At 39.1% G+C, this 25,474-nt stretch overlaps 1 protein-coding gene across 2 annotated transcripts; it reads left to right on the top strand.

Moving 5' to 3' along the window:
* The first annotated feature begins 1,101 nt into the window (after positions 1-1,101).
* FBXO9 (F-box protein 9) lies at positions 1,102-23,192 on the top strand. Of its 2 annotated transcripts, none has more exons than XM_050894302.1 (13): positions 1,102-1,261; positions 5,350-5,423; positions 6,416-6,574; positions 7,008-7,065; positions 9,972-10,071; positions 13,258-13,388; positions 16,272-16,386; positions 17,070-17,188; positions 17,487-17,577; positions 18,597-18,692; positions 19,466-19,559; positions 20,309-20,463; positions 21,802-23,192. In XM_050894302.1, exons 3-13 carry the CDS (start codon positions 6,428-6,430, stop codon positions 21,908-21,910), a joined length of 1,215 nt encoding a protein of 404 aa, XP_050750259.1. In that variant the 5' UTR covers positions 1,102-1,261; positions 5,350-5,423; positions 6,416-6,427; the 3' UTR covers positions 21,911-23,192. The 2 variants fall into 2 exon arrangements, with proteins under 2 accessions (XP_050750259.1, XP_050750258.1); XM_050894301.1 differs by having other exon boundaries at positions 1,206-1,261; positions 5,346-5,423.
* Positions 23,193-25,474: the final 2,282 nt, after the last annotated feature.

Here is a 25,474-nt window from a genome sequence, read left to right as displayed (position 1 = left end):
AAGGATCAGCACCCCGTCTGTCAGACAGCCCCCTCGCCTCTCACGCTCTCCTCTCGGCAGAGTGGCTCCAACAGCCACCTGGACGTGAAACCCGCTGCTGCTGCCGGCTCCCGCACCCCTCGCATCCCCTCTGGCCACAGCTACCTTCCCCGCTGCCTGCTCCTGCTGCCCCAGCGTGAGCTCTCACCTGCCCGTCTCCCGAACACACACACACGTGCCTCCTTTTCCTCCTAAAAACATTCAGGGCTGTAGATAGGGGTAAGGGTTCACAGGTCACACATAAAGACCCATAAGGGTGCTTTTCTTCCAGAAAAAGAAAAGAGATTGTAGTACAGATTAAAAAAATGGTTTTAGTCCTATTTTTGTAAAACCTGATGAGGTGTACAGAGAGCACGTAATGACTGCTCACGGAACTGGGTGGGCAAAGGACGGGACCATGAGATTCACATGACCTCAGCAACATTACTATTTATATAGCCGCAGTACTAACCACTCCTTTGTTACCCGGGTTTTAATTTGTCTGTAACAAGGCCCCGGTCTGACCGCAGTCACAGCGGAAATGGCGGCTCCCACACCGAACCCTGCTCCTGCTGACACCGGGCTGAGGGTCCGCACCGAGGGGGCAGGAGGCCGCCCCGGGCGCCCGGATGTCGCCGCCTTCCCTCGGCTCCCGGACCGGAGCGGCGGCGGCGGAGTGCTGGGCCGGGCCTCAAGCGCGGCGGCGGAGGCCGGGCGGAGCAGCGACCCCTCGGGGCGTCGGCGCCGTCTGCGGGGATCGCCGCCCGGGGGAACTACACTTCCCGGCAGCCTCTGCTCCGCCGCCGGGCGGGAACGGCCTGGGAAGACGCCGCTTCCCAGCCGGCGCGGCCGCAGCCCAAGGGGTGTCGCCCGGGGACTACGTTTCCCAGCAGGCAGCGCGCCGCACCGCTGCAGGCGGGAGAGCCGCTGCGGGGCTGCGGTGCGCGCTGGGACAGGTAGTCCGCGCGGCCGGCGCCCGCGCCTCAGAGCGGCCCGTGCGTCAGGCGGCGCTCTGACCTTGCGGGTTTGTCTGGTCGTGTGTCTCCGCTGCTCCCGGTCCGCCTGCCCCTCACTCGCCGGGAAGATGGCTGCCGTACGCAGGGCCCGCAGTTACTCCCGCTGCGTGGTGCGCTTCTCCGACCGAGAACTCTGCTAATTTCCCCCCGCGGGGAGGACACACGGACCGAGCGGGGGGGCAGAGACCCCCGGGACGGGACAGCGCCGCCCGAGCGTTGGCAGCATGGTGAGCGGGCCCGGGCCGGCCGTGCCCTGCTCCCCGCTGCGGTGCGGCCTGGGGCGGGGATGGGTGCGGGTTGGGGGCGAGGCACCGGGCGCCCCGCGGGGAGGCGGTGGGGGCTCGGCCGCCGTGGCAGGTGCGGGCGGAGGGCGGCTCGGCTCCGCCTCCCCGCCGCCGGGAGGGACGGGGACGGGGACGGGGGGCGGTGGCAGCGGTAAGGGGTGTGTGCCCGGGGGCGGGAGGAGCGACACCCCCCCCCCCCCCCCCCGAGCCGTGCTGCTGCCAGGCAGCCCTGCCCTGTCCGCCTGCCCGCGGCCGCCGGGTGATGCCTGTGGGAAGCGTGCCGTGATCCTGGCCGTGATCCCACTCCGGATAACTGCGCCGCAAGGAGGCACGGCCGCCTTCCGCAGAGGATTTTGGGCTGATGAGTGGGGCTGCTTGGTTCAGGACCGATCTAGCTATCCGTAGAAACACCTGAACAAATCACTGTGTCATTACAGACGAGCGTGCCCTACCTTTCTTTTTCTTCCCTCAAAAAACAGAGGGCAGAAAGTCACTTGGTAGTTTAAATGGCTCCTTGGGCCAGGCACTCTACTTATTTGAGTTTGTGATTTAACGTATCAGAAGTATTGTTTGGTTCAGTGTTGCTTTTCTGATGGCACCTCGATATAGATTCAAGTATCCATGACGAGAACTTGATCATTCAAAGTTAAACCATTTATGTTATTCAGGAGCTCTTAAAACGCCTTACCACCATGATTAAAACTCTTATTTTTGAACACAGTGTTGCTTCTACCACATTGACAGAAAAATGGAGCGATTTCCTCATTTTCTTATAAAACCAAGAAGAACATTAGCTGTCGGTCACTGTTTCGCTATGTTGTGCTTGCTTCTCCCTTAGTTCTGTACAGTTCACATGTAGTCCTGTTCAACTGGTGACAGTCAACTTTGAACTGTTTCTGATCTTGGCTTTATTTTGCTGAAGCAAAGATCTGAACTAATAAAGGACTTGACATTACAGTTAGTTTAGTAAGTGATTGTTGTGCTCTGAGGAAATCAGCATGCAATTACTGATTGCAAAACAATTAAAACTAAGCTGTGCAAATAAACTAGTTTTGCATTTGGCAAATGATTTCTAAAGCTTTGCAAACAAGTCAGAAATCTACTCAGCTGACTTCTTTTTACAAGTCGCAGTCTAATTCAGATGTTTACTGTTGACATTTTGACCTTTTGGTGGCATGACTGGCTACCACTTTTCTCATGGAAAATTGTTTGAGCTGATCAGTACACACTAAGGATGTCTCACTTTCAAGCAGGATGAAGTCACTGTTCCATATGACAGCTGACTTGTAGCAGAAGGCCAACAGCATAAAGATGAACGGGCTAGATTTATCCACTAAGTAGCAGTTACAGTACAGTGTTCTGTGAACTTCAGAAACTACAGCTACAATTTAAGTATTGTCAGAGTGGGGGCAAGGAGCCAATTTTTACAAGTTACAACTTGCTTTAGGTATGGTCACATGAGCTGTCTGCTAGTGAAGATCCTTGCTTCAGCAATGCCTGTGTTTACTCATTTGTTCTAGCAAAACCATGGGGTTTCAGCAGATCAAATAAATAGTGGAAAGGTTGTTAATAGAGATCAGTTTTCCAGTCCAGTTAGCCATGCAGTAGCAATGTGAATGAACTGCTTTACTGGTAAATTTAGAGGGATGGTCACTTATGCTGCTACTGCTGCCAGAAGACAAACCTTTGATATGACAGACTTCAGATCATGCATGCACTCAGTATAGAGGAGGTAATGACGAAAGTCAAAACTTTGGTTGTAATCAGCTTCATGATGTTTCTTGACAGCTTTTAGGCTGTGGACTAGGTCTTCATAGTATGGTGTATTTTTTTGTTTGGATTGAGAGTACATTTAAGTTTTAAAGAGCATCGAATGACATTTTGGATGCAGTTGGTCCAGAACCATGACTGACTGACTCAGATATGAAGAAGTAGGGCAGTTGAACAGAGACGAGGGGAGGAAAATAAAAAGTCTTGAACAGATTACTGAAACAAAAAGTTTTCGAACAGGAGGTAAACTTCAGCCAGCTTCATAACCTTCTAGATAATTTTAACTCTTAAATTATTTACCGACTTCATGAGTTAAAGATTTTAATGGACGTGCCTTTATGCACAAGAAGATAGTGTGTTGATTTAGTTTAGAAATTACTAGTTTCTGCAGTTTGCAGGTAAAACCAGGCTTATTCTGCCCAGACTGAGAGCTGACTGGGCATAATTCAGCTGCAAACCGGAAGCCTTGCACTCTGCGCAGGCAAAGGTAGGCCTTATTTATGTGAGCCCAGTGCCATAATAATGCACTTGCAGACATCCATTTCAGTGCAAGCTCGTTCCAAGGCTGTCTCCATTTGGCCAGTGTAGATATAATCCCTGGATGCTAAAATAACGTGGTAAGACTGCTGTAACTCATAGGACATTAACTGCCTGCAATCAAATTCTGGAATCAAAAAACATGACATTTCTAAGTTATTTACTCCTTGCTCAGATTTAATGCTGCTAGTGCTTTGGAGCATTCTGGCTTACCTGTTTTCTCCACCAAGAAATTAAAAATGTACAGCTGTAAAATCAGTGTAGAAACAGATGCAATATCTGTTTACTTTAACCAACCAACACTGTCTGCATTATCAAGTGTAAAAGATAAATTGACTGAGACATCAGTGAAAACATGTTTACAGATGACAAGCCAGTAAGTTTGTGGTTGGTTGGGGAACCGGAGACAAGTGCTACAGCTGAACTCCAGGGAGGCTCTTGTCACCAAGACAAAGAGATTAAACGTTGCCTTCCCATCAGGTTTGCCAGTATTCTGTAGTTTGATCATGGACTTCCAGATGCTATAAAAATTTTATAAATTTTCTGAATAAAAAAATGCTTTGATTTCTGCACTTCGGTTGTGCAGGGGAGAGAGATTTCTTTACGAGAACTCGGAATAATTTCACTGACAATGTCACTTGAAGTCTTTGAGCACTATCTACAATAGGAAGGAGTGGGAAACAAAACTTCTGTAAGAAGTTGTTGTAATCTTAATGCCAGGTTTACCTTCTTATAATCTGTTTGCGTTATGTACTTGCAGAACTATAGATGCGAATTTCAGCGCAGAATGCTAGAAAAACTGGGATGCTTCAGTTGCAGGAAGAACTTTAAACAAATGTCTTAGTCTTTGTTGAGTTTTTTTTTTTGCTTACTGGCATCTTGCTGCTGTTGTCATTGTAGTGGCTTGTCACTGATGCTCAGAATTAGTTTTCCTTTGTTTTAGTATCGATTCCATAAATCTCAGTGTATTTCACAAGGAGAATTTATTTGCATCTTTTTAAGTTTTGCTCTTAAACTAGCTGTCTAACTCCTATGTAGAGCCCTGTTAAGTGTAGTTAAAGATCTTATTTAAGGTCTTGTTTAACCTGTCTCACAGCAGTACTGTAAATAAAACCAGCTGTCAAGCTCTCATGCTAGCTTTTTACTTTCTTTTACAATACATTTCTTGTTTAGTTTCACATGTGGTTTTTGAGATTGCTCGTATTGTACCATAATTTTCATAAAGCGTCTATTTTTACTCAAAGCACTAGGCTTTTTATGTTTTTGTAAATGTTAAACAAATTAAAACTACTGGTTATCTTTACAATGAGAAGATAGTGATTAAAATTTAATTTCTTGTATGAAGCACACTACTGTTTAATACTGAAGCTTTGGTTCTGTGCTTTGACTTAGACACTGAGTGTATTTATTCAGGTATTATGGCAGTGTACTGATGCATGTAAACCTTCAAGTGATACATAACTAATCTGTGTTGGATTGATGTGACTGAAAGGCAAAACCCAACTTCATTGGGTTAACAGGGAAATGCAAACAATACCAGTAATTTTAAGATTAATTTTTATCATCAGTTAAGATTGATCTGTGGGGTAGGTGGGTAGGATGGGGAAAAGGGGAATATGCTTAATTTTCTTTTAACGTGTGTCCATGACAGTTGTGCTTTGTGAATGTGCTGTAGGGACTTACGCAGACTCTATAATCACGTCTGACTGCTCTCTACTAGGCAGAAGCTGAAGAAGATTGTCACTCTGATTTGGTAAGAACCGATGACAACGAAAGATCCGGTGAAGCAAATCTTCAGGTATGTCTCTCATGCTAGTGGTTTTTTACATAGTACTGCTGTGATTTAAGCTGCATTACTTATGCTCATTTAGTTACCACACATTTGTTGATCTGACAAATGCTTAACCTCTCTGCCCCTCCAAATGTGAAATAGATACATTTTGCATTGTGTTCCAAGTGTCAAATTCAGTCTTCAGTTATCTGTGTAGATGAAAGGGAAGTTTGTGACAGATTTGGAATTTCTTTGAAGAACTGTAGAAATCGGACAGCAGTTTCTGTATGGATCAAATGCCAGTTGTCACTCTCTTCTGGAGCTGAAAGTTGATAAAAGCAGTCTGATAGAAAAGTGTGTTCTCTTACAATACTAGATTTCTGTGTAGTTGCTCCCCAGAAGTCACGATGATTGCAAGATTCTTGTAGAGTGTAACTTCAAAGATGCTGAAAAAAATGGATGGCAAGAATTATGACTTGTTTTGTTTCACAGAGCATAGTCCTTTCTTTTTAAAAGAGAAAAGAGTGTAAGGTCATATTTGTATATTATCTAAATGACAGCCTTGATTGTCATAAAGCTTAGTATGCTTGTGTACAAAAAATTAGGTTTTCTAAATTTTAGTTTCAAGAGCTAATTGACTTCTTGCTTAAGATAACTCTGCATAAACAAGAACAAACATCATGTCTAGAAAGAATACTTTTCTATGGAGTCTTAGGTCATAACCATAGTACTAAGAACCAGTTCTTGAAACATCAGTTTTTCTTCTGAGGTGAACAGTCCAGATAAAAGCACTTACGTTATTGAATGAGACTGAACAAGTACCTGTGCACTTTTTTTTTAAATTTACTATAAAACAATTGCTAACTCTCTGTGTCTAAACTCACTGAAACCATTTAAGACTTGGAAGTGTAAAGCATAATTTTGAAAATCTTTTTTGTGTTTGTACTTTATAATTTCTCCTTGGAGGATGTACTGTCTGAATATGTGATACTAAATCAGAATTAATCGGATTTTTTTAGGCAGAGCTCCAGATGTTCAGAGCTCAGTGGATGTTTGAGCTTGCCCCAGGTATGAGTTCTAGTGGGTTGGAATCTCTGCCATGCAGAGCATCTTCAAGAGGACCTGGAGTAAAGTCTGTAGATGCCAGAGGGAAACACGAGATAGCAAAAGAGGAAAAGGTACAAAAAAATAGATGTATAATTTTGGGATTTTTTTGTGTGTGTTAGTATTGGAGTATAACTATCCTAAAAGCTAATGCTGAATTAAATCTAGAGAAACAACAGAGGTGATTAACCTGTTGTCTCCATACTAATGTCTTTGCATAATCCTACACTGATTTTTCTAGTTTTTATGCTTGGCTTTGTGTCACCTTCCTAGTCTGCTTTCTGAAAGACTGTAGGTAAGGAGTGAGCAGCAGGAACGTGGATAGTTTGTTGATTGGGAATTTCAGTTATGGCTTGTAGCATGTGAATATGTCTTCTTTATGGAATTATTTTATTCATCTCCTTCATAGGGTACAGTAGGTAAGATGAAAAATAATTCTAAGTCAAGTGACAATGTGCTTATATTTGTAAAGAATTTAAGAAGTGTTCTGTGTAATTTATTGTGCAGGCAAAAGAACTTTTCCTGAAGGCAGTGGAAGAAGAGCAAAATGGGGCCCTTTACGAAGGTAATATGGAAGTCTACAATGAACACCCTTATTGCAGAGGAATCTAACACTCTGATTTGTGTGCAAGACTGCATGATGACAGTGAACTTAAACTGCAGGCTAATAGTAATTTGAGAGCTCAGTTATTCAGATAAGCAAACAAACTTGCTATAAAAGGAACCATCATATCACAGTTCTAAGGCTGAGGTGAAGCTAAAGTGAGATCAAGGAAAGAATGTCTAGCTTTCAGGCAAAATGACAGTATTTTGAAATCTAGCAATTTAATGAAGCAGTGGATTGCTTCTTCATATAGCATGCTTCTTTATATGATTTTTGTAACATGAAATAAGCATAGTAGTTAATCAAGGCAATATACTGTATGTCCTGTGCTCACAGTTTTCTTCATTCTACTTTGAACAGAACTACTTAACCCATGGAATGTTTTGTTGTTTGGTTGTTCGGTTTTTGTTTTTGTTTTTTTTTAAATTTACACAGCATGCTAAGATAGCTTCTTTAAGAATTCCTGAAGTGAATGTTTAAATCTGGTAGTCTTATTTTATGAGGTTTGCCATAAATATTTAAGATGCGTAGCTTGCTTACCCTCTCGCTATCAGCACTAGTAAAAATGGAGATTTGAAGTTTTCTTCCTCATTATTTAGTTTTCAGAATATATAGAGTAAGAAGCCTGTCCTAACTTCAAGTCCTGTAGGTCAGTAGTGGAAATACCAGTTTTCTATTTCTTTCATGAAAAAAAAAGGAACACAGAACGTACGTGCCTGATCATCCACTAGAGGTTTTGGCCACCTTGGTTAAAGTGCAGGTGCAAAATATGTAAAGATATGCAAAACTGAGTGTACTCTGGAAGCTCCTGAACTCAGCCACCTGTTGAATAGAAAATTTCCTCTCCACCTTGGAGTTTTCCTTCCCTTGCAAGGGACTTCTGGTTGTTGTTCCAGATCTCAAATGAACTGAGAGAAATATGAGTCTTCAGTAGGTAATAAAATTAGTTGGTTCAGTTTCTAATTTATTACATGTTTTTACGGGACAAAATTACTTTAGGTTAGCATAAATCTAAACCTTGGGTGTTGAATTAAATGCACAGTAAAAAAAGACGTCAGAACTAAATCTGATACGTAATCTACCATTTAGGAGATCGCGCAGTAGATTGTGAAGATTCTTTCATACCAACAGTTTCCAAGTAAATTTAAAAAAAAAAAGCGAGGAAAGCAGTCTATTTAAGCATTGTGTATATAAAATGAAAGCTATAGCTTCATCTGCTTGAGTGCGCTCCTCGTATGTTAAACATAGCAGCAGAGAAGTGGTAACGTCTAACAGAGTTGCATTCACAAAGGTGTTTTCAGCATCTGGATTGCATGAATGTGAATCCATTCTTTCTCAGTTGAATTTGATTTGAGACTTAAAGAAACAAAACTAAACTGTTCCTACACATACATCTATATGAGACCTTAAAGACAAGGTCCTACGCCAGACACAGATATATATAACTGAGCACATGTTGGGACATCTGTTTTCAGACCACACTTTTATCTGCTGACCTGGCCCAGGTCACCAGAATCCAAGTGGCATTTCAGCCTGCTTCTGAAATCTGCTGATACCTGATGTTTGTGAGACAGTTATGTGCAGCAGCTTGTTCATGTTTAGTACAGTACAGGCCTTCCTGCAAGATTAAATGCTAAAGTTGAGACTGATCTCTGTTTAGCTGGCTGCTGGTATTCCTCATCCTCACCAGCCAAAGGATACTACTTGTCAGTCACCAGCCATGACATGAACTCAAGGAAATAGGAACACTTACTTGCCCCAAACTCAGGCTTCTCAGACTCAGTGTGTCAAATTCTGAGCTCCACACTCACTGATGTTTTATTTCGGGTTTTGTTTTTAAGGGTCCAAACTGAGGGAGAGTTGCCCTCTGATCTTGGTATCACCATGTGGGAATACAAAAAGGCATACAAATACATATATGATCTTAATACCGGTATTAAAACAGACTGAATGTATGTACAATGAATACACTTAAATTAAGAAGGGTCCACAGAGTTAACTCAGAAGAAAGACATTCTGCAGCTTAAATAACAGTTCGTTCCCACAGGGTGATTTTCCTGGGCCTATTTCTCTACTCAGTGTTTGTAGCATCTTTGGAGTGCTAAAGGCAGAAGTACTTTCTCTGCGTGCTAGAAGAAACCCGATCTGTCAGTTTTTCCTTCATGCCCCGTAGTCTTGTGCTTGTTACATAGCTTTTTGAAAAGGCTGCTTTCCTCCAGTCAGGTTCCTCACCCTCAGTGTTTTGAGTGGCTTGCTTCTGTGCCTTCTGTAGTTTCCAGGCTTTTGCCACAGTAAAATTTACTTGTTTTGTGTCTGTTGTTGAAGTTTTAAAATTACAACATTTTGTTGATCTTTCTCACCTTTATAATGTTGTGTATGTCTGAATGGCTGGCTGTACTATACCGGGGATTTAAGGTACCTGCATCATCTTTCAAATTCTCTTTCATGTTCCTCATGGTTACTTATGAATATAATGCCTAAAATCTTTGTGGCTTGTTGAGAAAGCTTTGTAAGTGCTGGGCAACAAATGAAATCAGGACTTTGTAATGTTTTAATGTAAAATTTTTTACTCCATATTTGAATTTGTAGTAGTTAGGCAAATCTGTAAAAGCTGAAACACATCTGAGAGAGCTCTTTATTCTGAATGAGTACGTGAAATTTTTAGTTTTGAAAATAGGTGGTTAATGTGCCTCTCTTCTGTACTGAATTTAAACCTAATCAGTTTAGACTAAATAAGATTTGCTAGGCAAAGGCATTTTCCACCTTTTCAGTGGTTTTAGCTGAAGCCATCTCTCTGAAACAAATCTTTGCTTTGATGAGGTAGTATAGGCATCAGACATGTTTAAACATCATACCTTTATTTGCAGCCATCAAGTTTTATCGTCTAGCCATGCAGCTTGTACCTGACATAGAGTTTAAGATCACCTATACACGGTCCCCAGATGGTGATGGAGTTGGAAAGAGGTGGTAAGTATGAAAATTTACTAATTAAGTGCATAGAAGTACTGAAACGTGAAATTTTGCTTCTAAAGCATATGAATGCTCTACTGTGATACACAGCTGTAAGTCTCTTAATGTTTGGAAAACTTGTGTACTTGAATAGACTGCTTCATAGAAAGTTTACAGATGCATTAGTCCAAGGAGGACTTTTCTATACTGTAGCAAAGAAGGTAACAGGCTTGTTTGGAGCTAGATAAATTCAAGTGGAAGGATTACAAATAGTTATGTTGTTACTTAAAAAAAGAAAAAAGCATCAGTCACTTTATTACTTTTGATTTCTGATTTTCAGATTTATGAGTTATACATTTAGGATCATCTACAAAATTGTAGATGGGAAAAGGATCAGTTAGTAAAAGCTTTGTACCATGGAATATGCATTGTAATTAAGCAAGGGAATATACTACTATTCTTGTGCTGACTAACACAGCCAAATGGGAGCATTTCCAGTAAGTAGAGCAATACATTTAGAAGCTCATAGATTGTAATCTGAGTAGTCTAGTCTTTCATCATTACAAGCATCAGAATACCCCTAGCCTCAACAGACCAGATGTGTAGTGGCTTAAGGTTGGCCTAACTTGAGCCCAAGACTTATGTTTGAGGACAGGATTCAGGTTAGGGCCAAAACTTCTGTTATAGCTCAGGTAGCGTAGTGAAGACAAGCTTATGAAACAGAGCTTCTCAATTCACTGCTTACTGGTAGCAGCCATAGATGCTGCTGATAGCTACAAGAAATCAAGCTTTAAAACTGACAACGAAAGGAAAGTACAACCATCTCCGTGTGGTATTACTAGCTCAGTCTTGTTGCCCCGGGGCAGTACAGCTTCAATGCAGTAGTTGACTCATTATAAAAGAGAGTAAGATGAGCTAAGTGCTTTATTTACATCCATTACTTTAGTTTCTGAATGCATTGCTAGCATGAAATCGTTGCTGTGCATTTGTGCACTAGGAAAAATACTGGATGATAAACTAGAGTCATATAAAAATCTTGGGTTTCTTAGGATTATTTTCTTATTTTAGCATCATTTTCTCTACTCCCTTCATTAAGCTTCTCTGACACCAAGTTGGGCAGGAGCGTTGATCTGCTAGATGGTAGGAAGGCTCTGCAGAGGGATCTGGACAGGCTGGATCGATGGGCCGAGGCCAGTTGTATGAGGTTCAACAAAGCTAAGTGCTGGGTCCTGCCCTTGGGTCACAACAACCCCAGGCAACACTACAGGCTTGGGGAAGAGTGGCTGGAAAGCTGCCTGGCAGAAAAGGACCTGGGGGTGTTGGTTGACAGTGGCTGAATATGAGCCAGCAGTGTGCCCAGGTGGCCAAGAAGGCCAATAGCATCCTGGCTTGTATCAGAAATAGTGTGGCCAGCAGGACGAGGGAAGTGATCATCCCCCTGTACTTGGCACTGGTGAGGCTACACCTCGAATACTGTGTTCAGTTTTGGGCCCCTCACTACAAGAAAGACATTGAGGTGCTGGAGCGTGTCCAAAGAAGGGCAATGGAGCTGGTGAAGGGTCTAGAGCACAAGTCTTATGAGGAGCGGCTGAGGAAACTGGGGTTGTTTAGCCTGGAGAAAAGGAGGCTGAGGGGAAACCTTATCGCTCTCTACAACTACCTGAAAGGAGGTTGTAGGGAGGTGGGTATCGGTCTCTTTTCCAAAGTAGCAAGTGATAGGAAGAGAGGAAACGGCCTCAAGTTGCGCCAGGGGAGGTTTAGATTGGATAGTAGGAAAAATTTCTTCACCAAAGGGATTGTCAAGCATTGGCACAGGCTGCCCGGGGAAGTGGTTGAGTCACCATCCCTGGAGGAGTTTAAAAGACATGTAGATGTGGCACTTAGGGACATGGTTTAGTGGTGGACTTGGAGTTGTTAGGTTTACGGTTGGACTCAATGATCTTAAAGGTCTTTTCCGACCTAAATGATTCTGTGATTCTATGAATTTTCATTCAGTTTTGTAAATGTTGCTGCAGTGTCCCCAGCACTACGTGACAGTGAGGGAAAACCAGCTAGTACTCTTAATCGTTGTTTAAAAGCAGTATTTGTAGAGGTGTGTTTTTTCAAGAGATTCTAGTTGTGGTGTTTTTGCTTTCGGAATTACTGTTGTAGGTGTTTCATACAATCTTGGTGAGAAAAAACAAATTACACAATTACATTTTAAAAAACAATTTACAGTGTGGCCTGTAGGTACTGGGACTGGCCATCATATTCATCAAAATAAAGGCAGGTATGTTCAGTGCAACATCTCACTATAGTCTTAGTTATGACAGGCCCAAACATAATTGTCTTATATTCTCAGCTCATTCTATTAAGCTTGTTTAGAGTAGAATTGAATAATATTAAAAAGTGACTGGAAGATTTCTTAGCTAGTTTGTATGCCAAGTCAGGGGAAAGAAAGTGTTCTGTGATGAGATCAAGGAGAGTTGTGTAGTTTTTGGTTACTTGGTGCAAGCAAGCATACAGCTATTAAAGCATCATATTATGACATACAACTTAAATTTAGCTTTTTTCGAATGTGGTAATGTTCTTTTATCACTTAGTAATCCTTCGAGTTTACTGACAATATTGTTTCTGTTCTGCTATCTTGTTCTTGCTCTTGAAATTTTTTATGTCTGCTTATTTACAGAATTGGTAAAAAGTAGTTCTCCTAAAGGAAAGTTTTCCTTCATTATTGTTGATAAATCCACTGAGGATCACTCTTCAGTGAATAATGCAAGAGTAAAAATCCGTAATTGTTTTCAGTATCTTACATTGTGACAAGGATTACAAAATATAACTTTCCGTCAGTGATAACTTATTTCCTGCATACAGCTTATCTTACACAAAGTAAAAGATGAGATTTGTCTTTTCATGGGGTCAAGCAATTCTTCAGTGACTTCACTGAAAACAATGAACAGTGAACTCTCAAATCCAAAAAGAAACTGGAATTGGAATGAAATGAAAAAAAAAAAGTTGTTACTGTCAGATGGATTCCAGAAAATCTAAATTAACTTGATAAGATTGCAGTAGTTGTTTTATCATATGATGAAATGAGATTGCTTTAAAAACATACAGGAAACAAGTATATTGAATGAGGGTAAGACAGTGGATTGATGCCAAGATAAGGACATCTGTTGGTATGTTTTGTCCAATATCACAATGTTGGCATTCCCCCTTTTCTAGTGTTGAGGATAACAAAGAGGATGAAAAAATGGCTGATCTCCTGTCGGATTTCCAGCAGCAGTTAACTCTTCAGGAATCTTCAGTCAAACTTTGTCAGCCTGAGGTTGATGTCAGCCAGACCCATATCTCAGGTATGAGTTAAGATACACCGTAAGATTTCAGAGGCAGAATTTATAGAGATGTTTCACTCTATTAAAACATTTGTCTCCTTCATTCTAAAGCCACCTTTAAAGAGGTACACAGTATCTCTTTATTTACTTTTATAGTTAGATGTAAAGGAAAAAAGATCACCAACTAGCTAAACAGATCTTTTTCTCATACCTTATTTTGCCTTTATCGCACAAGCTTTTCCATGTAGTGCTACTACTAAGTAGAATTTTTCAGGATCAGACTCATACTTAAAAGTAGCAACTTCTAGGAACAGACTTGCTGAAGTAAGTGTATTCCAGTTTTCCTTCCAGTTAATGTTTGGAAAAGTGAAATGTGGGGTTTTTTGCTTTGGTTTGCAAATATTACAATTCTTAAGTGTGAATAAGAGACAATTGTTCTGTGAAGAATATGCATCTTTGCATTTCCTGTTTTTATCTGATTCTGTATCATATTTTTACAACAAATATGTTTTCAGGTTCAGCAAGACTATATAACATAGCTAGAAAGGCATTTGAAGGTTAATGATTTTCAGTGCTGCAGTTCTCGGTCATCCTGAGGCTTCCTTACGAGATCTAAATTGTAGAGAGTGTACATAAGCTATGAACTCTCTTAAAATCAGGTGCCTCTAAAGCATCCCGAATTATCAGTTGCTCTCAGAAATCTTGGCCTAATCTCCTCTGTTCTGCTCAAGGAAGGAAAATAAAGTAAATGTAGCAAGCTGTTAAAGTCAAAACATAAAGAAAACAGGATTCCCCCCCCCCCCCATTTTAACAACTGTGGCATTGTACACTTGGGAAAGCATCTGTTCTTTTTTTGCCAGTAAAGTCAAGATGTTGTAGACATTACTAGAAAATGATCTCAGGAGATGTCTCTTTTGAGCAGCAATCTTAGTCTCTTTCTAGGTTTATTTTCTGCCTTCCTGCCAGTCCTGTGTTACACTGTCTTGTTTACTGACTCTTTTACAGCAGAATGAAAACTGTTAAAACCATGATGTCTGCTTCAGAAGTTAGTAGGCTGGAAAGGATCCCTCTTGGTCATCGCAGTAGTACAATAGTTGCAGACCTCAGCAGCCCAAGGAAAACTGAAACACTGTGAAGCAACGGATTTGGCTGAATTGATTTCCTGTGTTCCATTTTACATTTTATTGACATTCATAATCTTAGAATACTGGTTAACCCTTAGTACAGGACAGGATCAGACCTCTGCTATGTAACTGACATACTGAATATATTTACTTCCCCTCCCTAGTATATGAGCAATTTTTCATAGTAGTTTTTTTTTCTTTTACACAAGTAAAGCTTAGGACCAAGATAGCATTCTTCACCAGCAGTACTATAATATTTTTCCTACGGGGTGTGCCCAGTATCTGAAGCAAAGTGTTCTAACAATCCCTAGTTTACTAGAAACATAGAAACGTGGATGATAAGATAGATAATCAAAGGCTTTGGCTGACTGGTGACTATCAATCAGAATGGAAGATGTATACGTTAGCACTAGTAAGAGATTTTTAAGCCTTTGTATCTCCCATTCTCCAAGGCACTAAGAGTTCACATACCGAAGAGCTCATAAGTTGCAAGAGAGTGTTTTGTAGCAATAATCTGCACAACTTTTGTTTATACTGGAACATTAATTTAATGGTTGCAAATACAGGCAACATAGCAAATATATGAATTCTCAGTAATAAAACATAGAATTAAGTCAGAGTCATGAAATTAGATGTGTGTTAAATGAATACAGAAACTGGTGCCCAATGAGGTCTATGTACTTTTTATCATGTTAGTATTCTGAAATTTGAAACTTAAGTTTCATCCAATTTTATAGCAAAACCAGGCTCGTTGGATTTGTAGGAGTGCAGCAATGCAGGTTTTTTAAGAAGCATGTTTTTTCACTAAAAATCAGAATTCTATTAAATTGCGGTCTCTACCATGGTATTTACAGCTAGTTACTGTTTCTTGTACCTTTGTGCCGCTCAGCTATTTTCTCCATTTGATCTCAAAGCAGTTATACTGAGTAAAATCATCAAGTCTTAAGTGCATGTGGTGATACAGTTCAAGCCATAGGCTCTGGAAAGCAGGAGTAGTTGAAAATAAATGGAAGTGTAATTCCTGATGGTATAAGATTAGTAAACAAGATTATACCCAACGGAAACAACAGAGAAGACTTAGGGAGGCAGAAAGTTATTAGAAAGAATTTTGGCTTAATTTCCTGGGACTTTCTCACTGAACTTTTAATGCTAGGAAAATTATCATATGATCTTGTGGTGCTTTGATGAAGATTCTGTCATTATCGTGTATTACATTAGAAGAAGTCTTTCAACACAACAGTGCTGTGTGATGCCATTTTCAATCACTGGACCTGTACCACAAAGTATAGAGTGATATCCTATCAATTTGATAGTGGATAGGTTGTTCTTATGTCTCCTATCCAATACTGAACCTGACCTGAGCTTATTTAGCTTGTCATGCAAAAGCAGTATGCTTTGAGGTAATGTTACACACTAGATCAGTTTGAAGAAAATACTGCTTCGCAGGCACTGTGAATGTGCAACGTGTATGTGGAATTTTTGGTATAACACCTTACAGTTGTGGGTATTTGTAGTCTAAAACTATGCTTTATCCTGTCATCTTACCTTAATGCACTTTCAGCTCTTGATTTTTTGTTCTTTCGTTATGTGACTTTTTTCTAATGTATAGTGACTTTTTAAATTAAAGATAATTTTTTTGTTCCCTGGCATCTGGCTACAATGTGAAAAAGTAGGATTTTTTATGGAAAGTCAGAACTTTAGTAATGGTCAAACCTGGAATTATAGATAACCTATTGATTTACAGGTTACCATCTAAGAAGGATTTCTTTTCTCTTTGCAGTGTTGCCTATGGAAGTACTAATGTACATTTTCCGATGGGTGGTTTCGAGTGACTTGGACCTAAGATCATTAGAGCAATTATCTCTTGTTTGTAGAGGATTTTACATTTGCGCCAGGTATTGTAGATAAGTTATCTAGAGTGAAGCTTCTCTCTGCTCTAAGGAAGAAAAAAGAGCTTTTTTATGCTCAAGCATATGTAAACAGTATGTAGGAGTGGATAATAAATCCACAGAGCAAAGTTGCCTGTGTTGGAAAGGTGGTGTTTGGGGTTTTTTTGCTTTTAGGCTGCTAAATGGTACATGTAGGACTATGTTCTGCTTTTTCTTCCCATGGCAATTTTCATGTTATGCTCCTCACAGTGCTAATCAGCTTTTGAATACACCACTAAATGGTATGTTAGATAGATGACTTCACTGTAATAAAAAATGTCGCTAAAAGTCTTATTTGCTCTACCTTATTTGAAAGTCAGTGTTGCAAGGTCTCCAAAATAATGTCTGTTGTGTTGTCATCCTCATATGGCCACACAGAGAAGTGGCAGGCTGCTGCAATGTTGTTGTTCTGTACTTGGCTGAAAATGGCGTCGTGTTCTTGAATATTACTGGGAGGAGGAAGTGGCTTTCAAATGCTCCAGGATTAAGTACATTAGTCAGTGATTTTAAATTATGAGCTATTGTTGTTCAAGAAAGTTTCTTTCAGTTGCATCTAAACTAAATAATGGAGTGTGTTACTTTGATACATAAAAGCTAAACAAGGTTTGCAGGAAAGTCATGGGGTTTGCTTTTTTTCTCATTTTCACTAGAGATCCTGAAATCTGGCATCAAGTCTGTTTGAAAATATGGGGCAGGAGCTGCAATAAACTTGTTCCATATGCCTCTTGGAGGGAAATGTTTTTGGAAAGGCCTCGCGTTCGATTTGATGGTAAGGTGTACTTTTGGAAATAGTTTTGGTTTTTTAACTGCATGTAACTGTGACAGAAGCAATCAAGCGGGTTTGATGTTAATGACGTTGTTATTAGACCTAATCTGAATTTGTTTGGGCTTTTGAATCTGTAGAATATCTGTAAAGAGAAGGGAAGGGTACAAGGGACGAAAATAAAAACTTTCATGTATTTAAGTAACAAAAGTAAACTCAAAAGTTTTAGATTATTGGTGTTTTCATCTTAAATATTTTATGTACTTAATTTTTGTTCATATACTTATATCTTCCTTTCCTGTAGGTGTATATATCAGCAAGACAAAATACATACGTCAAGGAGAACAATCTCTTGATGGTTTCTATAGAGCATGGCACCAAGTGGAATATTACAGGTAGAACTGTAGTACAATGAGTGAGTGAAATGTTTCTCTCTCTTAAGTTCTTTAAATCCAGCCCTTGATATCACAAACATTAATCATTCTGTAAAATTCAGTGGAACTACTACAATGTGTAGAGCTATGTATATTTTTTGAGAATAGGTCTTAAGAAATAGGATTTATTGTGATAATTAGAATTGGGCTTAGAAACACATTTCATCCTCAACTATACCATTTCATGTGGATGAAACTTAAACAGTAACAACAGTAATACTCGTCCACAGATTTCTTTCCCCAAATCACTTCTGCTTTACGTTTCTCATATAATAATTGTTTTCAGCAAAGGGAAAACAAGTGATTATAGAAGAATTGTCTTTTAACTTATTCGTAACCAATTGTAAATAATCAAGGGGCTGGGCTTTCTCAACTTGCTGTAAATACCTTGCCATTTGTTTCCTCAGCCTGTTTTTCTGCTGTTCTTCATCTTGCTGTTCCCAGCATTTATTGTTCCATTCTGCTGTCCCTTCTGAGGCTGGAAACTGTTAATAGAAATCAGTGAATCTCATGGCTATTTCTGTGGTCTCACAAACATCAGCACAGTATCTGAGTACTGTAAAAATTGATCAGATCCCACAACCTGAAAAAGTCCATATGACATTGTCCATTCTGTACTGATACTGTAATTAAGATTTTGTTGCGTTTGTCTCAATCGATGCTAGGAATGGAGAAACTTACTTGAGGTCAGTTTTGATTCCAGGGTAGCCTTCTTGCTTTGATTAGAGATGACAAAACTCCTGAACTTCTGCCCTCTTTCATAACTCTTAATAACTTGATCTTTTAATCTTCAAAACTCTCTTTTGGTTTCTGATCTCTTTTTTCTGTTACATCATGTGTGAAGAACTGTGTTTTCAAATCCTATTACTTATTAAGTTCTATATCCTTCTGGGAAACATCCTGTGATTTAAAAAAGAAAAAAACATAACAGAAAAAGGATATGTTTTCTAGGTTTATATTGTGTAATTATATTTTTGCAGGTATTTGAGATTCTTTCCAGATGGTCAAGTTATGATGCTAACAACTCCTGAAGATCCTCAATCTATAGTTCCTCGCTTACGGACTAAAAATACAAGGTTATTGAAATGAAATATTTGGCTCTACAGTTTTCATCTTGCTTTTACCTGGCAATTTCTATGTACTTTTGTCTTGGATTCTATATCCTGGCTTAGCAAAACGAGTAAAACTACACTGTTATTTATATTGTGTTACAGATGTTTATAGTTCTCTTCTGAGAACTACAAAAAGTTTTGGTCTTTATGCAAAGATATCTTTCATTTTAAGGTCCTGATATTGTAATTAGATTTCCTTTGCGGGTTATGTGATTCTAAACTTTTAGAAAGTAGATGGAAGAATACATGCTATTAGCTTGGTGGTTTCAGAATCCTTTTAAAGATACTATTTTATTACTGACTGCCTTCTCACACTTCCTTGACTGTTTGAAGGAAAGTGAAGATTTTGGTGGGATATGACTAAGTTATTGCTTGATTTCTTTTTGATGTTTGCACAAACTTGTTAAAAACACAGAAAATTGTTTGTGACTTCAGAACAGGTTTGAGCTGTTCACCAGAAGTCTGAAAATATTTAGCAGTAGGCTAGGTAGAACTGATTAACTTATCTTTACTGTCCTATCTGGGAACATTAAAAGCAACCTTCCAAAATGTTTTAATCATTTTGTATCATCAATGAGTCTGGTACTTTACTAAATGGAAATAAAAAATAGTTTCCTTGATTATGATATGCAGTCAGTCTTCTTTTCATTGCTGATATTTGTATTGTAAGTACATCACTCTCTTCAGACAGAGAATATTTTTATGTCCTTGACACTATCCTCCTCTTAACCTTCCAGAACGGATGCAATCTTGCTTGGCCATTATCGCCTTTCCCAGGAAACAGACAATCAAACCAAAGTATTTGCTGTAATAATGAAGAAAAAGGAAGAGGTAGGTAGCAAAGTAGAATAGAGAAAAAATATTTTAAGGAGGGGCCTTTTTAATAAGTTTTTTGTCAGAGTGAATATTTTAAGGCACCTGAAGATTTGCATTACACCAGAGGATTAAAAAATGAATTTCATTTTTTAAATGGCTTAAAAATAAGATATAAGTAAACATGGTGATTTATCTTACCTTTTTTCCCCAAATCTGTAATAAGCTTTTTATTAAGACAGAGAAATATCTGGTTCACATTTGAGCAACAGTTCTCCCCCTTAGGCTCAATTGCCATGTGTGGTGCTATTAGGTAGTTTGTTAACATTGTTAACAAACAGAAGGGAAGGATGAAGAGGTCATTTTCTGAGATCAGTTTTGACTATGTGCAGTTATGTTCCACAGCATTAAATAAAACTAAATAAGCACTATTCATTACTGCTGAATGATTTGGTCAACATATTTACATCACAAAGTTTTCTGATTAACAAAGTGTCTGTCAAGAGAAGCTTGTGAAGGATTAGAAGTGTTACATTACTTTACAGTGAGTTTGCGTAGTTTGGGTAGTGTCGTCCATGCTTATCTTACTTTCTGTGAAAACTTCTTCTGTAATTAACATCTAAATTGATGTATTTTCAAGGAATACCATTACTTGCTTTTAAGTATAAGAGTTTAACAATCTTTCCTCAGAGTTACTTAGGCCTCAGGATAAATAGTTGCACAATGTGTTCTTTGTACGTCATGAAACTTCTTTTCTCTTTGTACAGAAACCAATTGACTACCACAAATACAGGTATTTCCGCCGTGTTCCTGCACAAGAAACAGATCATAGTTTTCATGTAGGACTACAGTTGTGCTCCAGTGGGCGCCAGAGGTTCAACAAACTTGTCTGGATACATCATTCTTGTCACATAACTTACAAGTAAGTAAATGGAGAATAGGATCAAAGAAGGATACTTAACTATAGAAACACAGGTGACATTAATTTGTCCAGTACTAAGTACAGAAGATGGAAAGACTGTGAGACTTACGAGGCTTTAACAGAATGTCCTGAAAACAGTAACTGGTCCTGATTTGATATATCGTAATGAACTTTTACTTCAAGAAATCCCAAGATGTTAGTAACTTTTTATAATGGTATGGGAGGTTTCCTAAGTAGTAGAACTGCAGTATTTTAGCCATTTAAAGGATTTATGCACAGTGTTTGAATGATTTCAGAACTGAATCAGGGTTGAATGACTTAGTGTGGTGCTAGTAAAGGGGTGTGGAAAACATATTCATTAAGATACATTTCTTTTCCTCTGTGGATGTGCAAGCTAGAAATGTCTGCACCCATCATGTGAGAACTGTAATGCTTACAAAATATATAATCCACCAGTGCAAAATACGGGCATGTGACCAGCTGTTCTGATCACTAACCAAGCAAGAGCCATGGCCACTGTTCTTGCACCTGACACTCTTAAATTACTGGCAAGTTGGCTGTCCAAGTGTTTGATGTTGGCATTTAGGGTGGATTTAGGCCTTGTCTTCCAGTCTTCTTAATCTCTATATTCAGTGTTTTTATAGGGACATAGCTCAGCTATTGAGCTGTGAGTACATAAAATCTAGGAAGTAAACTACCAGTGGTTGGGAGTATAGGTAACTTCCATAAACAGAAAACTTGTTTTTATAAAAACTAGTATTTTCATACCTAATCTATGAAGAAGTGGCAATATCATAGTGGCATTAGTGGCAAATCAAGACATTCTTTTCACTGAGGTTCTGCTGTACCTCTCAGTATGGTGGTGTCCTGTTGAAACTAGAATAAAGGTGAGTATAAAACACAGCTAGGAGAACGTATGCTTTTTGTCACTGATGTTCAGAAATACTTGGGTTTCTTCTTTTTAAGGTTTTGTAAGCATACAAGTTTTTGCTGTCACTTTGTATTCTGAATTCAGGGTTCTAAGTAAAACAAATGAAAGGGGATTTTTTACTTCGATATTAATATGGTGACTTGAGTGACATCCTGTGCTGTTTCAGGTCTTGGAGCTCATAATAAGAATGGAAGGGGAAAGTGGTTTCTTTGATATTAAAATAGAAGTGTATTCTATATAGTGTGATTCGGCCAACATTCAAACGCTTTCAGAACGAGGCAGTATGAAAGATGCTTACATTCCGGCTGTGGTTTGGTGCACACACTGTACTGTGGAACATGATTGCGTTATGGAGGGACTTAAACAGCAATTTGTGTCTAATTTAACTTTTACAATACTCTTTGCAGATCAACTGGTGAGACAGCTATTACTACTTTCGACATTGACAAAATGTACACCCCTTTGTTCTTTGCACGAGTGAAGAGTTTTACTGCATTTTCAGAAAAGCCTCTCTAAGAAACACCTTTTCCTCTCACAACTCTTGCATGAATAAAAGGTTGTAGCTAATGAGCACTTAAGTTACAAATGTGTATATATTTGGAACATTTTAAAATTCTGGGGAATTTTTTGAAGGCAATATGTTCTATTTGATTATGAATGGCTGGGGTTTTGTTTTGAGATCAAGCTTATGACTATGAAACACCTTTACTTTGTGACAAGAATTTGATAACAAAGTTTTGTTGTTTGTTTTGTTTGGTTTTTTTTAAAACAGATTTTATAAGTCAGTCTGCTTAAAATGTGCGTCTTCATCTGCCTGGACACTGGTTTGTCCAAAAGGAATTGTAGGAATGTCTTACTGTCCATGGGACAGTGTGTGTGGTCTCTGGTGAAGGCTTGAAATGTGAAGGGGAGAAAGTTGTCTTATATCTGTTAAACTGTGTGACTTAAAAGAACTTCAAATAAATGTTTTCTTTAAATTAAACTTCCTTTGTTTGCCTTTAAGATCTGGCATTTTGTCAACATCAACCTTAGGAAAAAACAGCCAAGGGCAAGCAAGCATGAAGTGTAAGATTTAACCACAGAGGTACATCCCCACCAATGCAGTGATGTCAGTTGGTCATAAATGTAATTTGATCTTGATAGAAGTTCAGTGGAGCCTGCCTTCTTGACACAGTGGGCATGAAGGGGAGAGGGATATGGGCAGCGAGTTGTTCTCTTGTACTGTAGGACGAGTTTGCAGGGTACATGGCTCTGCTTGGGAAGTGTCACAGTGCAATGGTGAAATGCTGGTGTGTACTGCTTGTGCATTGGCCAGGTCTGAATGCACAGGTAAGCAGGGCTCACTTGGATGTGATTGTAATGTGTTATAACCCTTCGTCTAACCTTGCTACAGATGCTGTAAACCCTTTGAGCATTTGTTGTGCTAAGATAAATTTTGAGGCTGCTGTAGATGTTCAGGTGCTGTGTACTGCTAATCATGAAGTGTACCTTGAGGTTTGGTGCAGGTACTGTACGCTGCTTCTCCTGCATATATCGCTTGGGGGTGTAGTGCGGACACTGTAATGCCGCTTATTATATGTGTATCTTGGATTCTGAAAGAACTGAAGCTTTTTAGTGTAGTTTTTTAAAGCCATTTTGCGCAATTTACCTTTGAACATGTCATTTCAAAATACTGACCTGGACTTGAGGACTAAAATGTGAAAGCTGTGGAAAGAACTATACTTGTTCCATAATTCATAAAGTGTATCTTTGCAAGGAGCTACATGATTAAAAATACATCAATAAATCATGATTTTGAACATGCAATCCCTTGCAATTTCTTATTTTGCCAAGAAATCGTTATTTTCATACAAGTTAAAGATGGTTAGTTAGGAGTTACCATGCATAAACTACATGCTAGGCAAGACTGACAGGTAGAATTAACCTCTTAATGACTTTTTATTATACTACTTACAGTTTATCTGAGAAACGTAGAGAAGCTTGCAGGTACATGAGTTCTGAATAAGGATGTGTATATCTGAAACGTTGTGCTTTTTCTAGCTAGTCTAGTAAGACTCTGCCTACAACCCTGCTTTGGCCTATGTCCTTAGACTGCAGTTGCACTATTATTTCATACAACAGAACATTTAATAGGGAGTGTATTGTGTTCTCATTGCTGAAGGGAAAAACGATTGCTTAGAATATCAGCTTCATGTTTTGAAATACCGCCAAGTTTGTAAACAGGGAAAGATGTTAGTTACCTACACTTTTGTTGAGGGTGAAAGATAAAGATCTGATTCTGCCTGCTGAGAAATGTCAAAAGTATTTGTCACAAGAATCAGAAGATGATACTGATTATTTGTTTAGTTATAGTTTTGTCCAGTAACCAAGTTGGATGTAATAGAAGAGCTTTTCAATTCAGAGCTCTTTTCATACCAAGACTTACCTGCTTCTTCTGAGCTTCTGTTTTTTCTTGCCTTGGCCATGTGTTTGAAATACACTCTGGGTGTAAAGGAAAAGCTAGCTAATGTCCTGTTATAAATTGAGATGTTGATTCAACGGAAGTCTCAGGCAGTGATTATTTTAAGATTATATGAAATATTCCTTCACCAAGAAAATTATGTGAGCCTTGTATCTGTGAGACTGAGCTGTGATCAGTATGCTTGTTCCTCTGCATTTAGCGATATAAGAAAGTCAAGCTAGTTTTGTCTTTTGAAATGGTTTATCAGCAGATACTGTTGCTGTCTGTTCATGTGCAGTTATTAAAATAGTACTTGTTTCAGCAAAGAAATGGGTGACCAGTTGCTCTTCCTTCATTCTATCTAGTGATTTTCAATAGTCCAAGGCTTTAATTGCTAGAGGCTCTATGTTCTTGTAATTTAGTTTTATTGTCCTTTTAATTACCATATAAAGACATTAGTTGATATAACTAGTTTACTGCTGGGAAATTGTCCTTTACTAAGTATATTAGTAACTTGAATAAAAGAATAAGGTATACACCTATGCAGTCCTTTTTCCCCGAGAGTTTATTGTATGAGTTGAGACAAGTTCACTTATAAAAATGGAGGGAGGGCTACAAGAGGTGACAGGCACATGGTTCTCGGAGCTGTACATCTCTTTTATGCATTGGATTAAAGACAACAGAGTAGATAGTTTTGTGGAGAGAAGATGCTCAGATGATCAAATGTTATGCTGATTTGACTCAAGTCTAATTGGAGATTAGCACCAGTTAAACCTTCACGTGTAATGCTGGGCTGTAGATGGGGAGGAAGTAGAGACAGCGTGATTCAGCGCTCTGAGCAAAGGACCAGCAGTAGACACTTTCCAACTGCTAAGTTCAGCTCCTGATTCACTTGGTAAACGTGAGCCAAGCTGGTCAGAATTTCAAAAACACGTGGTGTTTACACAAGGTTTTTGTTTAAAGAAAGAAAACAATAGAGTCCGTTTTGATTTTTTTAATCCAAGAAAATTCCCCTGGAATGTGTGCCAGTGTATTTGGAAACTTGTCAACATTAAAATGGCTGAACTATTGAGGTGCTTTTCTGTTTTGTCTTTTCTGCTGTCCAAGATGAGAAAAATATAAAAGCTGATATACATCTGCAAAACAGTTTGGATTTCAGAAATTAATGTTACATATGTTATTTAGTATTAATAGCACCTGTAAAGAAAGCAAAGACTTCCATCTGATAGTCAGTCTGGATTCAAGCTTTGTCCTTTATGCTAACACTAGCAGCTTTCTTAGTAAAATGGCTTCCGTAATTGTTTGCTTAAAAGGAACAGTTAGTGCTTTGCCTTACCTCTGTCTTGTCCAGAATATAGTTCCTGAGATAATTCTTAAAATCACGACTCCTTAGATAATGTTAGCTGAAACAAAGGATTTGGAAGAGGAACTAGAGTCTGTTACTGAATGGAACTTTTTGGGATGTATAAAAGTGGCATTCTCTCTTAGCTAAAACTGCTTTCAGCTCTGGTAGCATAGCCCATTTGAAAGGGTCCAGATGCACCACGCTGACGTGTACCTATCATTCAAGGCAGTAAGAGACAGGTGTTAAAATTACAGTATAGTGTGATTTTATGGAACACATATTCAGAGTATGAATA

This window comes from Gymnogyps californianus, chromosome 3 (assembly GCF_018139145.2).
Source record: "Gymnogyps californianus isolate 813 chromosome 3, ASM1813914v2, whole genome shotgun sequence".
Classification (NCBI taxonomy): domain Eukaryota; kingdom Metazoa; phylum Chordata; class Aves; order Accipitriformes; family Cathartidae; genus Gymnogyps; species Gymnogyps californianus.
The sequence above is the reverse complement of the archived record's forward strand: the minus strand, read 5'-3'. Positions and strand labels throughout refer to the sequence as shown.

Excerpts from the sequence above, each read along its gene's own strand:
- FBXO9 (XM_050894301.1), top strand. Across the intron at positions 7,066-9,971 it reads AAATGGGGCCCTTTACGAAG|CCATCAAGTTTTATCGTCTA; the intron begins GTAATATGGAAG and ends CTTTATTTGCAG. Across the intron at positions 20,464-21,801 it reads TCTTGTCACATAACTTACAA|ATCAACTGGTGAGACAGCTA; the intron begins GTAAGTAAATGG and ends TACTCTTTGCAG.